The following is a 14,813-nucleotide window of genomic DNA, read 5'->3' as shown; positions in this document are numbered from 1 at the left end:
AGAGGGGCTTTGGACAAGGGCCTGTAGGGACAGGCCAAGGGGAATGGCTTTAACCTGCCAGAGGGGAGACTGAGATGAGCTCTTAGGCAGGAGCTCTTCCCTGTGAGGGTGCTGAGGCGCTGGCACAGGGTGCCCAGAGAAGCTGTGGCTGCCCCATCCCTGGCAGTGTTCAAGGCCAGGTTGGACACGGGCTTGGAGCAAGCTGCTCTAGTGGAAGGTGTCCCTGCTATAACCAGATGAGCTTTAGGGTCCCTGCCAACCCAAAGCATTCTAGGATTTTGGCAACTAGTCATCAAGTAGGCTGTGTCTTTGCTCTTCACAACTTGTTGAGCTGGTTCAGAAATTGTACTGTGAGGCAGTTAAGAACTTGCAGAAAGGCCCTTCTGTGTGCACATGGTCACTGTCAGCTGAAGGTTTCATTAGTCTGAAATATTTGGGAAGCTTTGAGAGGAACTCAGCCATTCCTCTTAAGAGCAATAGTAATAGCAATATTAATGAGTGTACATGTGATAACTGCTAGTACCAGTGTGTTCAAAGCCACTGATGTGATTATTGGTGTAAGGAGAGAATGGAAGGTGTATAAGTGCATGTGAGTTACACACAAATTCCTGTGATGGTGGCAACAAACGCAGTACAACAGCAGCAAGTGACTGGGTGACTAATGGGCTATTTTGGATGAGTAAACACCCGCACAGCACGCCGCGTGAGGCAGGAATGTGCACCTCTGCAGCTGCATCATCAATGCCATGGTGACTGTAGCTGCGACCCTCTGCAGACCTGGCTGTCTGACGCTGGTTCCTTAAATATATCCAAGTATGAGTTTTCAAAAAGCACGAGGGTGGATGGAGAGGATGAATTCGTGATTACTTAACACTGCCTGCTCCTGTCTTTGGAGTTTCTGGTTTGGTACATTTCTTTCTTTATTCTCGTAACTTGGTTTCTTTTTGCGTCCAGTTCACATCAGCCATCTTGCTTGGCCACTAGAAAGCTTCATAACCATTATGCAACACATGTAAAACTTTAATGTTGGTTTGTAATCACAGGACCACGTAATTAAGGTCGGCCAAATGACTTGGGTAATCTGCAGCTAGAGCCACCCGAGCAACAACATATGTGATCGTTATTCCACAGAATCAGGTCAACCAAAAATCAGGTATCTACATCTGGGGTAATGGGCACAAGTTACTCCTGGCACACAACAGGAAAGTTTCTCGCAATGGGAATAATCAGCTCTTGGAATAATCTCTCCAGGGAAGTGATGGATTCCCCAGAGTTGGACTCTTAAGATTCAGCTGGACAGGGTACATCCAGTCTAGGCCGTGCTTTGCCCAGAAAGGTTAGACCAGACAATCCTTGAGGACCCTTCCAACCTGGTATTCTATGATTCACAGTTTATTGCTAAAACCCAGGTAGTTAAAGCTAAGAACAACAAAGACACGGTCACTGTATGGAAGCTTTAGCACCATGAGGGTATCCATGTAACACTGATCCCTTTCCACTCTATTGCATGAGCATCCATTCTAGAGTAAAAAAGCATGGTGGTGAGGGAACCAACTTTGCTTTTTCAGGCTCTCTTCACTTGGGAGTTTTTGCATGTCCTTGTGTCCTTTGGTACCTCTTTGGGGCCCAGTAACTGGTACTGCACACAGTGACCTCCATCAGGCCACATATTGATTTATACAATGGTATTTTGAGTACTGTCTGCACTCTGAACTGTCTCTGGCAGCCTGGTTGTTTCTGTTTCAAACCACAGCTGTACAGTCAGGAGAGTCTTCATTAAGCTATTTATAGTGCTAAACAAGTCCTTGTCTTTATAAAGTTAATTTAAAAGTCTGTCTGATGAGTACCAGACACCACCTCCCAGCATCCACTGTCTGCCCATGCCCGTGTCACCGGTGCCTGTCCCAATACCCTGCAGTCTTCTGTGGGGTCACCCAGGCTCTGGCAGGGAACCACAGGTTTGCTGCCCAGTATTTACTGCTGGTTTACAGCAGCATTTGCCATTTGGGCGCTCACTCCAGTTTTGAACCTCTCTGAAGTTCCTGAAGGCTTTCCAGGCTTCAATCAAGATGATTTTCTGTCAGAAGCAGCTTTTATGGTCTGACTGCTCATGTCTCTTTTTACAAGACAGCTAAGTATATTGAATATGTGTGTTTTAACCTTACGAAAATTGTGTAACACCCTTGAGTGTGTTCCCCATCCAGGTGTGATCCTTGACAGGAGTGGCCTATCTCCAGGACTTCACATTTTCTTTAGACACTTCTGATGTTCCTGTCATTATCCCAGGTAATTTGGAAGTTTATTCTTCCTCATCAGTGACTGCTCTGACTATTAGCATGCTATGGCTTCAGGTTCATCCAAACTTGAAAATAAGATGGGCTAATTCGCAAATAAACTTGATGTGCGGTTACACAGGAATAGCCATTGTGCTCTGTGAATGTTCCTCACCTCCTTGGGCTGGCTTTCAGAAACAAACCAGCCTTTATGTGCAGTACCCCTGTATTTGGGTGGAGACTGGATTGAGAGCAGCGCTGGGGAGAAGGTCTTGCAGGTTGATGAGAAGCACAGGGTGACCTGGCATTGTGCTGGGCTGCATCAAAAGGAGCGTGAGCAGCAGTCGAGGGAGGGGATCCTGCCCCTCTGCTGCGCTCTGGGGAGACCCCTCCCCTGCAGCCCTGATCCAGCTCTGGGGCAACAGCATAAGAGGGACGGGGAGCTATTGGAGCGAGTGCAGAGGAGACCATGGAGATGCTGCGAGGGCTGGAGCAGCTCTGCTCTGGAGCCAGGCTGAGAGAGTTGGGCTGGGGCAGCCTGGAGAAGAGAAGGCTCCTGAAGGGGAGACCTGAGAGCAGCTCCAGTGCCTAAAGGGGCTGCAGGAAACCTGGAGAGGGGCTTGGGACAAGGGCCTGTAGGGACAGGCCAAGGGGAATGGCTTTAACCTGCCAGAGGGGAGACTGAGATGAGCTCTTAGGCAGAAGCTCTTCCCTGTGAGGGTGCTGAGGCGCTGGCACAGGGTGCCCAGAGAAGCTGTGGCTGCCCCATCCCTGGCAGTGTTGAAGGCCAGGTTGGACACAGGGGCTTGGAGCAAGCTGCTCTAGTGGAAGGTGTCCCTGCCCGTGGCAGGGGTTGGCATTGAATGAGCCTTAAGGTCCCTTCCAACCCAAACCCGTCTGGAATTCTATGGTTCTGTGACTGCAGCCGTTCTTCATGGCTACGTTCATCTTCTGGCCGTGACATCGGGAACCAACTGCCCTCAGACCCTCTCCTTTCGGATCCCATTCCCCACAGGCAGGGTCTGCACCCTCGCTTAGGGGAGGGCTCAGAAATGGCGGCGGGCGCTGAGGGGACGTGCGGCGGGCGGGGCGGGGCGGGGCCTGCGGAGGGCGGAAGGCGGCGGGGCCGGGGTGGGAAGATGGCAGAGCCGGAGCCGCAGCTGCTGCTGGCCGTGGGGCTGATCGGTGAGGGCCCGCCCGGGCCGGGGACGCGTTGCGGCGTGGGGGGCTGCCGGGAGGGCCGGCCCGGGGCCAGGGGTCGGCGGGGGGGTGCTGGTTAGTGGTGGCCCGCCGAGCAGGGCCTGTCCCGGCAGGGCGCTGTCAGCCTGAGGTTGTGCCAAGGGGTGGGGGCTCGATCTGTCTGTTACAGAGCTAAACCGTGCACAACTCGGGCAAAGTGCCTTAAATTCACTGCTTCTGGGGTTTCTGTGTGAAATAGGAAATAGGAAAAGGGGGAGAGATCATAAATAAGCTGGTCTGGGTGCTTGCTGGTCAATACCTTGCTCATAGGAATGCCTATTCACACTGCTGGCGCTTACTTGGCCTCATGAAGCAGGTCAAGAGGGGATGTTTATTAACACTTAAAACTCGTAGCACAAGTGCTGCTCTGCAGTTTAAACCGTAGTGGCAGAACTGGATATCTAGGGTCAGGGTAAGGTGGAATTTTAATCGCATTCCAGGAAACAAACCTGATTAACCCATCGATTTACTTCCTTGCTGCTGTTTGGCATTCTCACAGTGAACATCTTTCCACCATAGAAAAAGACACCAATGGAGATGCTTTGTGGGTTTGGTGTTATCCGTCCGTAACAGCTGAACTGAGGAGTCTGTTGCTGCGAAAGTGCTGCCTTACAGATGAAAACAAATTGCTTCATACCTTTGTATTTGGGCAGTATAAAAGGTCGTGGTTCTACATCACAACTGTGGAAGTTCAAGATTCTCCAGCCTTGAAAAAGGTAGGACTTGGCCAGCTGTTTTTTCAGTAGAGTGCAGGGAAGGCTTCTGCAGAGCTTTCTCTGGCAGTTTAAACAGTGTTTCCTGTTGTATGCTATGAGGAAGCGGAGGTATTTGAGGTTTTGTGTGCTCACAAATGCATCTTTTACCCAGCTAACTAATCCACTTGTTTCAGTTTTCACCCAGTCATATACTGGATGGAATTGCAGAAGGATTGAGATACGCATTACCCAGTATAGAGTCTTTGCATTAAAATGGTAATGCTATTCTATGCTATTGTTTCTAATTACTTCGAGTTTCAAGTTCAGCATTTGGTTTCTTTTTTTTTCTTTTTTTCAGAAAAAAAAAACCACCCCCCCCCCCCCCTCAAAATCTTCTACAAAAGGTCTTTTATACTGTCCAAAAACCTTGTTTGTACAAGACTTAATGGGTTTTTTATTTAAAAGGTTGAGTTGCATAGGTACTTTCTTTGCCACTGCATTGATAACTGGAAGACTACAGATATGCTTTTATCTTCTCTACTTCCCTGTTACGAAGATCATTAAATTCTGTTTATTCAAGGTTCATAGTTCATGCTGTATTGTTTAGTAGGAGGATAATGTGGTAATTTAGCATGCCCACAGCAGAATGTTGCTTGCCTTTCTCCTATGAACCTTAAAGATGTAAAAAAAAATAGTAACACAATGTGTCTGAGTGCTGTGTCAAACAGTGGGAGATGCTGTTTGAGTTAGACACGTGAGCCTGGTCATTCCATGCACACTTTTAGCCTTACATTGTGCCTGCCCACAATCAGTGGATTAAGGAGGTTTAAGAGTATTTCTGTTTGTGGGCCTGCAATCCATGGTTTCTTTTTTCCAGTCTCTTTTTAAACGTATTGATGCTGTCTTCCTCCGTGGCCTCCTTTGGCAACAAATTCAGGAAGTTTCCTACTTGCTGTGGGGAAGAGAAATGTCTCTCTTCAAAATAATCTTATGAGATTAAAGAAAAGCAACTTTTGGACAGCAGATTAAGCAAAAGATAGTATGTACTAGAGCTGACTCAGGAAATGAGTCACATCAGAAACCCCTTAACCAGGCCTTTTCTGCAGTTAGTGACTTGGATCTGCTGCTACTGCTCACTTTTGGGTGTTAGCTGAAACACCCTGACAGAGTACTGTAGGAAGCTCAATAATGTGAAAAAGATTGTTGATATGGGGTCATTATATAAGCTCTGTTTTCCTTCGTGTGTGTTTTACCCAGGTGACTCACTTCTCCATTGTTCTGATGGCCAAAGACTTCAACCCAGAGAAATACGCAGCTTTCACTAGGATACTGTGTAGGTCTGTATAAAGCTGTTGTGAGATACTGCTGTGTGCATGTTGAGGTGTTGCTAAAGCAAAAGATTCAGTTGCATTGTGTTGGGTTTGCATTTGGTCTGACAATCTGCTGGAATCTCAATCCTATAAACTGTGGATCCCATTCTATAGGTCCTTGATCTGAGCTTAACTTGAGTTCATGCACTAAGCATTGGGTTAAAGTCAGATGCCCAGTAGGCTTTAATGTGTCTTCTGCAGCCACACACCACCACCCACCTACTAGTTTTCTCTGAGAGCATACTTTTACAAAGTATAAACATTTGGGAAGAGGTCACTGTGTAGTCAGAGGTCACCATGTGTACAGTCAGCAGCTTACATCCATTCATAACATCTTTACTAAAGGTATTTCTTGTAGCTCCTCTGACCTCCACTGCACATGGGGATGCTTTTGCTTTTTTGTAGGAAAATGAGAACCTTCTGCATCTCGAGGTCTGTGGCTTGTGTCTTCCTTCCTCTTCCTACCAGACTGCTGTCTTCCCTTGTCTCCTCACTTTCCTCCATGTCCCCATTCTCATGATCTTTTTCTCTGCATCTTTCTTTGCTTTTCCTTCAGTTCCCAAGCTAGTTGGGTCCTGGCTCTTGATACTGAGAATGTTCCCTGAGATACTGCAATTAATTAGATGCAGTTGTAAGGCTATTGTATGTATTTGGTATGCTGTCAGGCTTACCAGTCCTGTTAGGGTAAGGAAGAACTGAGGTTGTTGGTTTTCACTGCTACATGAAATACTTACATTCATTGTGGATCACATTTATGCTGATCTATCAGCTAGTACTTCTTTCCAAATCCAGGATGGAATCCTCTAAACATAACTGAGTTTCAGATGTGACACAGCTTTGTGTTAAAGCTTATAAGGGAAATACATAGTTCAGAGCTTCAGTGCTGCTTCTGAAGTACCTTAACATGTAAAGTAGGTTATGTTGTCTCTCTGCTGTCTGTGAGATAGCTAAAAGCACATGGGGCGTATTGGTGTGTGGTTGTTTTGTGTTGGCTTTATTTTATTTTAAATTGGTATCAAGGACATGTTTATATTTTTCTTTGGTCATTTAACAAAGAGTACAGAAGAATGTCTAATGTTAAAAGTGGGTCAAGAGTATAAAACTTACCTGGTGACATGGGGTGTATGTACTAATAGGGGTTACTGTAGTAGTTGCCTTTTCATAAAGGAGGTACCTTGCAAGTCTGCAAAGAATCCTGGACACCTGCTTACTCCTTTGTCCTGTTTCTATGTTGGTAAATTGTTGGTCCTTTCATCAAATAGAAGCTCAAATGAAAATACAGGAAAGTTTTTTACCCTAAAACACAGACGTGGTTTTGGGTGCCTGTTGTAAGACTTCTAGCTTAGTATTTAAAATCTCAACAGGTGTGCAGAATAAGAATTCTTGGCAATAACATTGCTATTTGTGATACTGTGGTTTGATTTTTATATTCATATATTTGCTGGTACTGATTGCAATCAGAACACTAGACTCTCTTCTTTTCACACAGAATCTACCTGAAGCACGGAAGTCCAGTTAAGATGATGGAGAGTTACATTGCAGTCCTTACAAAGGGCATCTGCCAAAGTGAAGAAAACGGATCTTTCCTCAGCAAGGATTTTGATGCTCGGAAGGCTTATCTTGCTGGTTCCATCAAAGGTTATTTAATACCCAAAGTCTCTCTTCTGATTTCTTTTGTACTATATAAAATACACTCCAGTTTTCATGTGCATTTCAAGTAAATAGTGTCAACAGTATTATCCGTGCTGTTGTCATTAAGCTTCTTCGAAAAAAAAAATTATAACATCAGCATGTGTGTCTTCTATAAAATATTTTTCCCTCTTTCCTAGATATAGTATCTCAGTTTGGAATGGAAACAGTTATCTTGTATACAGCACTGATGTTAAAGAAGAGAATTGTAGTGTACCATCCTAGAATAGAAGCTATCCAGGAGTTTACCAGGTACTTTATCAATCCCTACCCACCCTCAAAAGTTCAACATATTTGAACCTTCTTTGAGAGAAATGCCCATATTTTAAGGAGAAAAGCTTTCTTAAACCTGTTTATTGGAATCGTGATACATTCCTCTTAAGCATTTAGTCATGTTTTTGTCAGCTCAGAGAAGTTTAACTGTAGAATGCACAATAAGCTCTGCTTGCACTGATAGTAGAAATCTCTTTAATTCGTGTGTCTATATGCCAAACGAGACCTAACCAGACTAGTTCTTCCTTATGCATTTAATATGAAACTATAATTCATACAAATGTGTCAAGTGTCAACCTAATTTCCCCAGGACTTTGCCTGCTTTAGTGTGGCATCGGCAAGACTGGTCAATTCTTCATTCATATGTACATCTAAATGAGGAGGAAGTGGAAGCCTTAAAAGCCTGCACAGGTAGGAAGAATTTATTTATCAAAAAATAAAACTTAATTCAGTTTCTATTTCTGCAAGTTCTTGCACCAGTGCTCTTTGGGTGGGGAAATACAGTTATTTTGCTGCTAATGCTACTGTTCCAAGTTAAACAGCATCATTTTCTTTAGAAAAGGCAAATGGACTAACCCAGTGTGTTAGAAGATGAGTAGTTAATCTGGTGTTTCGTGTTGGATCTGCATCAGTCTACTCCTAATCACAGGTGCAAAGCAGCTTTGAGACTTTTCTGATGTTGAGATCAGAGGGATTGAATGTCTCACTGCTAGACAGAAGCAGCTCACTTTAGATAAGGTACTTTAGTACCCAACTTCTACATAGAGCCAGTAACTGAATTTTAGGTATTTTCCTCTTTTTTTTCTTTTTTTTTCCCCCAGTTTCTAACTCTTTAGGTTCTGTATTTTTATTCTGACTGCTGCCAGTGTATTGTCTGGCTCCTGCTCACAGGTAGACTTGACCATCTCTGTAGGAGTTTGATCTGTGTGACATAATGCTGTGTGTGCATAGTACTTAATTTATAATCCAGGAAGAGGCCTTTGGTGTATGCAAAGATTAGCATGACACATAATGTGACAAGTAAGAGGCTTCTCTACACAGAGTAATGAGCAAGAAGACTCCTTCAGTATTTCATCTGCATTACCAACAGTGCTTGTTTCAGTTCTCAGAACATCTTCTACAGAGAAAAGCTGCTCTACGTTTGCTCCCCTGGCATGCTATAAATAAGATCTGCTGTGTTCATTCCTCTGTTCCAGTCTAATACTGACTTAGTGACAAGGAGCTCCAGAATTCAGATTCTTTTAAAGAGGAGCTTCAGTGACTTTTTCATTTGCAAATGAATAATTTTAATAGCAGAGTAGGGAGAGAATTTAAAATGTCAAATCAATAACCTTTTTATACTGCAATTAGTGTTAGATCAAGGCAATTTTAGAAGTTGATTTTTAAGCTTCTGCTGGACATGCTTGTTAAATGATTGATAATGTGAAGAGAGCAACCTCCTGGGTCCAATATGTATCATGTCAGATATTCTCAGAACAGACATTAGGACTGTGGTTTTCTGCTGTGTTTTGGTTTTGTTCGTGAAGATCCTAATCTTGCCAAAATTCTGCTCCCTAGGTTACATTGCTGGATTCACAGATTCTGAAGTGAACAGTAGACCAGACCTCTATGATGTGTATGTGAATTTGGCAGATAGTGAGATCACCATTTCCCCCCTAGTCAAAGGTTGGTTGCATTTTATAGTTTGGATTTAGAGACCTTTAATTCCAGAGTTGATAGTAATTGCTCAGCCTCACTGCAGGTCAAGGATTCTTGATCCTTCTTCCATCCAGGTTCTGGATGGAAAAGTCAACAGGTAAGCTTCTGTCTTTCAATTTTATTGACACCCTGGAAGACTGGTGAAAGACTTGGGTTTAAACTTAAACCGGGGAAGTTCAGGTTAGATACAAGGAAGTTCTTTACTGTGAGGGTGGTGAGGCACTGGAATGGGTTGCTCAAAGAAGGGGTAAATGCTCCATCCCTGGTGGTGTTCAAGGACAGATTGGAAGGAGTCTTGGGTGACATGGTCTAGGGTGAGGCGTCCCTGCTCATGGCAGGGGGTTGGACCTGGATGGTCTTAAGGCTCTTTCCAACCCAGAGCATTCTGTGATTCTATGAAATGTACAGTTGAGATTTCAAAACATCCATGTCAGACAGTTACATGGAAGAGACTTTCAGCTGAATGCAGAGACATCACCTGAGTCTTTAGAATTGCGGTCTATTAAATACTTGGAGATTGGGGATGATGTGAAAGCAAAGCTTGTATGTTGCTTGTCACCTTGCTGGTCCTCATCACTTGCTTAGTGCCACTTTAGGTGTAGACAGGTTGCCTATGCTGGCATGGCTGTTGGTACAACAGATTACTGCCTTTACTGCTAGATTTCAAACATCAATCATGAAGAAGACTCCTTATTTTGGCTTGTTATTCATACACATTTCTAGATTCACAGGAATGGTGATTTTGTGTGAATGTGTGCTTTGTTATTTTCCTTACCCAGAGGCAATGACAATGGGAAAACTTCACAAAGAAATCGGACAACTAATTGTTCAGTCTGCAGAAGACCCAGAGAAGTCAGACAGCCAAGTCATTAAGGTTAATATTGGAATTTTAAATTAAGTTAAATTCCTGTTATTGCTAAATCTTCGTGGAAGGGGGGGAGAGGAGACAGATTGTCCCTGAGAATTAATATCTCCTGCCCTCTGCCTTTGTACAAATGAGCATTTTTGTTCTTCATACAAGTTTTTAAGGATGACTTGTTTTATATTACCTCTTTGGTAACCTCATTGCTGAATACACTTCAGATATTGTATTGATTCCAAGACGTCAGTAAAATCAGTTTCCCAGGTTTATTCTACAAAGTATGTCTTTTGCTCAGCACCTTGTCAATAGCATTGTCAATACCTTTGAAAAAAGTCCTACTGAGATACAGCTTCTCAGCTTTAAAGCCTGATTTTTGTGATGAATCCAATATCTAATAGATCATTAGACATTCACAACTGAGCAGCTTAATCAAAAGAGCTCAGGCCAGTGAGAGGAGCCTGTGGAGAAGCTGAGCCTGGGGAGAGGCTGAGCCTGTGGGGAGGCTGTGCTCCATTTATTCAGCATCACACACAGAGCTGTTGCAAGTTTGCCTTAAAATAAATGGGATCTTTATTTAAAATTCACTCTTTATCAGTATTTTATTTTTAATCTGTATTGATTTTATTGGGTTTTGAGGTTTTTTAATAAGTGTATGTTAAAACATTAGCATTCCTAACACCATTGCTTGGTTTTCTGTTTTTCAAGGAGATTTCTCTGAAGACAAAAGAAATCCTGGCTACTTTAGCCTCACTTACTGAAGCTTCTGATGGCAATGAAAAACCAACCCTGAACTCTGAGGCTCTGAAACAAAAGCGATTTCCACCAGCTACAGAAAACTTCCTGTTTCATTTAGCAGCTGCTGAACAAATGCTCAAAATCTGATTTTTGGTGCACTTCAGTCTTATGGACCAATTCCAAAATACCGTCTTTGCCATACAGCTAGGTATCCCTGATATTTTATATGGAAAAATTAAAGGTGTAAGAGTGAAGTCATATTTACCATGATAATGCAGAATATTGGAGCTTGACTGGGAACATATGGAGGCATATTTGGGAACATTCCTGATGTCATTGTCTTTCCCAAGTATAATTTTATATATATGGCTCCTGTATTTCATATCAGGACATGAGTGTATATACAAGTGACACGGGCCTGTGTGTGTCCAGGCTGTGCCAGACATGATTATAATGGCTGTTTGTCCTGCAGGTTTCAGATGTCAGACAGCTCTGACTCGTCTTCCTGGGGCCTGGAACACAGGCTGCGGGTGTAAATCTAGTGCAGTTTGGATGTGCTGGTCTCTGCCCAGGGGTACACTGAACGTGCAGTTGGGCTGAGTGTTCATTCTGGGCTTCCAGGTATGTGAGCCTATCAGATTCTGCCTTTGCTCTGGACTGCTGCATACCTGGAAATCCCAAATAAATGGATGAGTTCTCTTCTTTCTACTTGAAAGTGTCAAGATGTAAAAAAAGACGCCTGGGAAAATCTGATCTGATCGCCTTAGTATATAAAGGAAGAGGTATTTTAAAGCTCAGGTGGGAGTTGGGCACCTCTTTTGAACTCTTGCCTTAGAGTTTTCTCCCCTTTCACTCCTTCCCATGCCTCTAATGGAGGGAGAAGAGAACAGGATGTAACATGGGGCTTCCTTGGGGGAGGGGATCACAGACAAGCACAGCTTTACAGCTGAAGTCATGTTAGAAATTGGTGTTCTCAGCTGAGAAGATACCTGGCTACTCATCTCTGATCCTTTTGACAGAAAACCAGGTGAGTTAAAGCCTAATGGACTAGTGATGTTCAAATGGTTGGGTACCACAAGTAGAACCTCAGCCTCTTAAACTGCTTGAGCTGTAACACAGGTACTATCTGATGGTGCTCTGTGTAGACTAAATCTAGATGGAAACTTTTGAAGTAATAGTGAAAACTGGAAGATAGTTTAGAAGGAATTAAAATTTGCCTACTTGTTTGGTTGTGTAGCCATAACTTAAGAGGTTTTTATTGTTCTTTCATTGAGCAGCCTGAAACTAACTGTTTTGTAATCTTCTGAGAAGAACTTAGAGCCTTTGTAGGGAAATACTGAGCCAAACAATCCGTATTCCTTCAGAAATGGCCACAACAAATGAGTCGATTCTGCAGTAGCACTTTGGTTTAACAATCCTTTTCCTGGCCTTTGTACAGATAGCATGTGGTTTTACATAGAGATTTTTATACTTAGGATTAAAACTTTAGTAATCAATATTTATATTGTTAAATAGCTGGATGTTTGCTATTCTGAAACTGGTAGAACTCCTCACTAACCATGTGCAGCTGGTTTGAAAACAGGGGTGTCTTTTGCTATGTGTGATACGTGAAGAAAATCTGTTTTGGAATGTGATTAAGGAACGTGGCATCTATATAGAAAATGGTGTTATTGCAGTCAGTAAATGAAGTGCTTCAGAATAACCCCCTATTTTCAGGGGTCTAAAATCCTACGTTAAACACTCCCTCTGCAGTTAAAATCCTGAACACAGAAGCACGTGCCTTTTTCCTTCTGAGAAGAATTCTGTAGCCTTTGGTTACCTGTATTTGCTCTGCAGCTTTTCTTTCTCCATTTGCTCATTAATGCTTTTTCTTAATGGTTTCTCTAATATTGCTGCTTCTGGTTTGAGACTTTTACAAGAGTTGGAAGAGCAGAACTGCAAAATGATGCTGAAAATTCCATTCAGGGCTTATTTGGAAGTCTTTAGCCAAGAAAAAGCAGAGTACACTTTCAGTCTTACCACCACCTTGTAACTGTGGAGAAATTCAGTTTCTTAACGGAAAGCCTTCAGGTGTATCATTAAGGTAGTTTGGCTGTTAAGAGACAACCACAAAAAGCAGAGAAGCTCAGTTACAGACTAAACGTTGAATGCCTGGTTTGCTTTCTGGTTTGGAAACGTTCCAGTTGAAAATCTCTGGTTTATGGTAGATCTGTTGTGTGTGAAACCAATGAAATATGATTTTGCACTTAAGGAACTGGACTCAGAGCATGCTCATGCCTATTAAAAGAACCCTGAATAATCTATCCTTTAATTTATGTAAATTTATTCTTGGATAGCTGTGAGCACTGAGTCACAGGCCTCAGCTCTTAGTTTGGCAATACTGGGGTCAAGCTACAGCTTGATGTTAAGGAGGTTGGAAATGGACTACTACATGTTCAACCAGCTTTGTCATCTGTGTTTTTTTGTTCTGTGTTTTCTTAATGACTTTTGACACTGTTTCCTCTCAGAAAGTTTTAGAATAGGAAAATCTGAAGGGTCAGGAGAGGGAAGGATTTCTACTTATTTCTCACTTCCCTTTCCCCAGGATGTGTCCAACGAGACTGTGTGCAGTTGCTGGTTTTGCAGTCAGATGACATCCTTTCTTCTTCCTCCTTGAAGCAGAGACTGTGTAAAATGAAGTTTTCATTCATACCTTCATGTTCTATTGCCTTTCTGTTCCCGATAAATACAAAATAGTGAATGATGGTTCCTGTCGACCTGCTGTGAGACACGCCTCCAAAAGGGGTGTATAATAGTTGAAAGCCTTGAATTCAAGTGAAAGTAGCACTGCTCCTTCCTCAGCTGAGGCAAAAGGTGCTCCCTGAGCACTGCCTCACTCTCTGCCCACATGAACCAGCTCTTGTGCTAGCTGGAGTATAACTTCACTATGTTTGCAGAAATTGGAAGGTAGATGGTGAACGAGGCAAAGGCTTGCCATGGGGAGCAGCATAAACAGTCATAGAACTACTGAAAGCTGCTTCTGCTTTCAGCCTCTGCCTGCTGCCAAGAGGGCTAATGAGGATTTGTCACTAGTGTGTTGTGAGATGATATTTGAAGCAGCTTCATTGCTAGATAAAAATCAAAGCTCTGTGTGGGAAGTCCACAGCTGCCTCACACTGCCTTACACCTCTCCCTTGGCAGCAGCTGGACTTAGAGGGATCTTTGGTCAGGTGAGGTCATTCCTTGTAGCTGCCAAATGATGTGAGACTCCAAAGCCTGGGCAACAGCTGCTTCCTGAGCCGTGCTGTGCAGCCTGTAGCATGTTGTTCCCTATCTGATGGGGAAGGAGCTGCAGTGCAGACTCCCTGCCTCCCTCCCTCCCTCCTTCCTTCCTTCCTCCACCCCTATGGCCCACAGGGAAGAACAGCATGGCTGTGTTAGAGGCTTGGGGCTAACACAGCTCCAGCTGGGGAAATGCTTTGATCTGGTTATTTCCTAACATGGGAGTAGCTGATCTTATTATATTAAAGCTCCATTAAAGAGACATGGAAGCCTCATGTCATATTCCTCAATTTCAAGATGACAAGCTGAGCAGGTAGGGAAGTGTTAGCACACTGTGCTGTTCTGAGGCATGTTTTCCTTGAGGCTGAAATCATCTACTGTAGTTTACCACACCTTAAACTGGTTCCACCACCAGTGCACTGTCACTTAACCCAGCTGTGGTGCTAAAAGCAGGAGACAGCCCTGCCTTGGGCATGCATGCTGTTAACCTGTTCCATGTTACAAAGGGAAGGTTTTCCTGTAGGTGCTGACTCTCAAGTCCTTCAAACAGGATGCTCTGCTACTTGTCCCAGTCTTGTTCTCCTCACTGCATTACCAGTAAATCTGGACAAGTCTCTTCCTAGTCTCACAATGGCTCTATTTCAGAACTGAGGGTGTCAGGGCCTTTTTAGCAATGTATTTTCCCTGCCCTGATTTGGGAAGCAGCTGAATCACCCAG

At 43.6% G+C, this 14,813-nt stretch overlaps 1 protein-coding gene across 1 annotated transcript; it reads left to right on the top strand.

The window, feature by feature from the left end:
* Positions 1-3,389: 3,389 nt before the first annotated feature.
* Positions 3,390-13,137, top strand: DENND10 (DENN domain containing 10). Its single transcript, XM_057417365.1, has 9 exons — positions 3,390-3,458; positions 4,032-4,228; positions 5,465-5,544; positions 7,067-7,215; positions 7,407-7,518; positions 7,850-7,950; positions 9,097-9,204; positions 10,017-10,111; positions 10,805-13,137. The coding sequence occupies exons 1-9, from the start codon at positions 3,413-3,415 to the stop codon at positions 10,979-10,981; spliced, it is 1,065 nt and encodes a 354-aa protein (XP_057273348.1). The 5' UTR covers positions 3,390-3,412; the 3' UTR covers positions 10,982-13,137.
* Positions 13,138-14,813: the final 1,676 nt, after the last annotated feature.

The sequence above is a fragment of the Pezoporus wallicus genome, unplaced genomic scaffold (assembly GCF_028554395.1).
Source record: "Pezoporus wallicus isolate ANWC-B61680 ecotype Strahan unplaced genomic scaffold, APGP_CSIRO_Pwel_v1 contig_8188, whole genome shotgun sequence".
NCBI classification, from domain to species: domain Eukaryota; kingdom Metazoa; phylum Chordata; class Aves; order Psittaciformes; family Psittacidae; genus Pezoporus; species Pezoporus wallicus.
Note: the sequence above shows the minus strand (reverse complement) of the source record. Positions and strands in the feature narration are given on the sequence as shown.

Bases quoted from the DNA above. Each gene is read 5' to 3' on its own strand.
- DENND10 (XM_057417365.1), top strand. From the start codon at position 3,413: ATGGCAGAGCCGGAGCCGCAGCTGCTGCTGGCCGTGGGGCTGATCG. The intron at 5,545-7,066 runs GTCTGTATAAAG...CTTTTCACACAG, and splicing joins TTCACTAGGATACTGTGTAG to AATCTACCTGAAGCACGGAA. The intron at 7,951-9,096 runs GTAGGAAGAATT...TCTGCTCCCTAG, and splicing joins AGCCTTAAAAGCCTGCACAG to GTTACATTGCTGGATTCACA.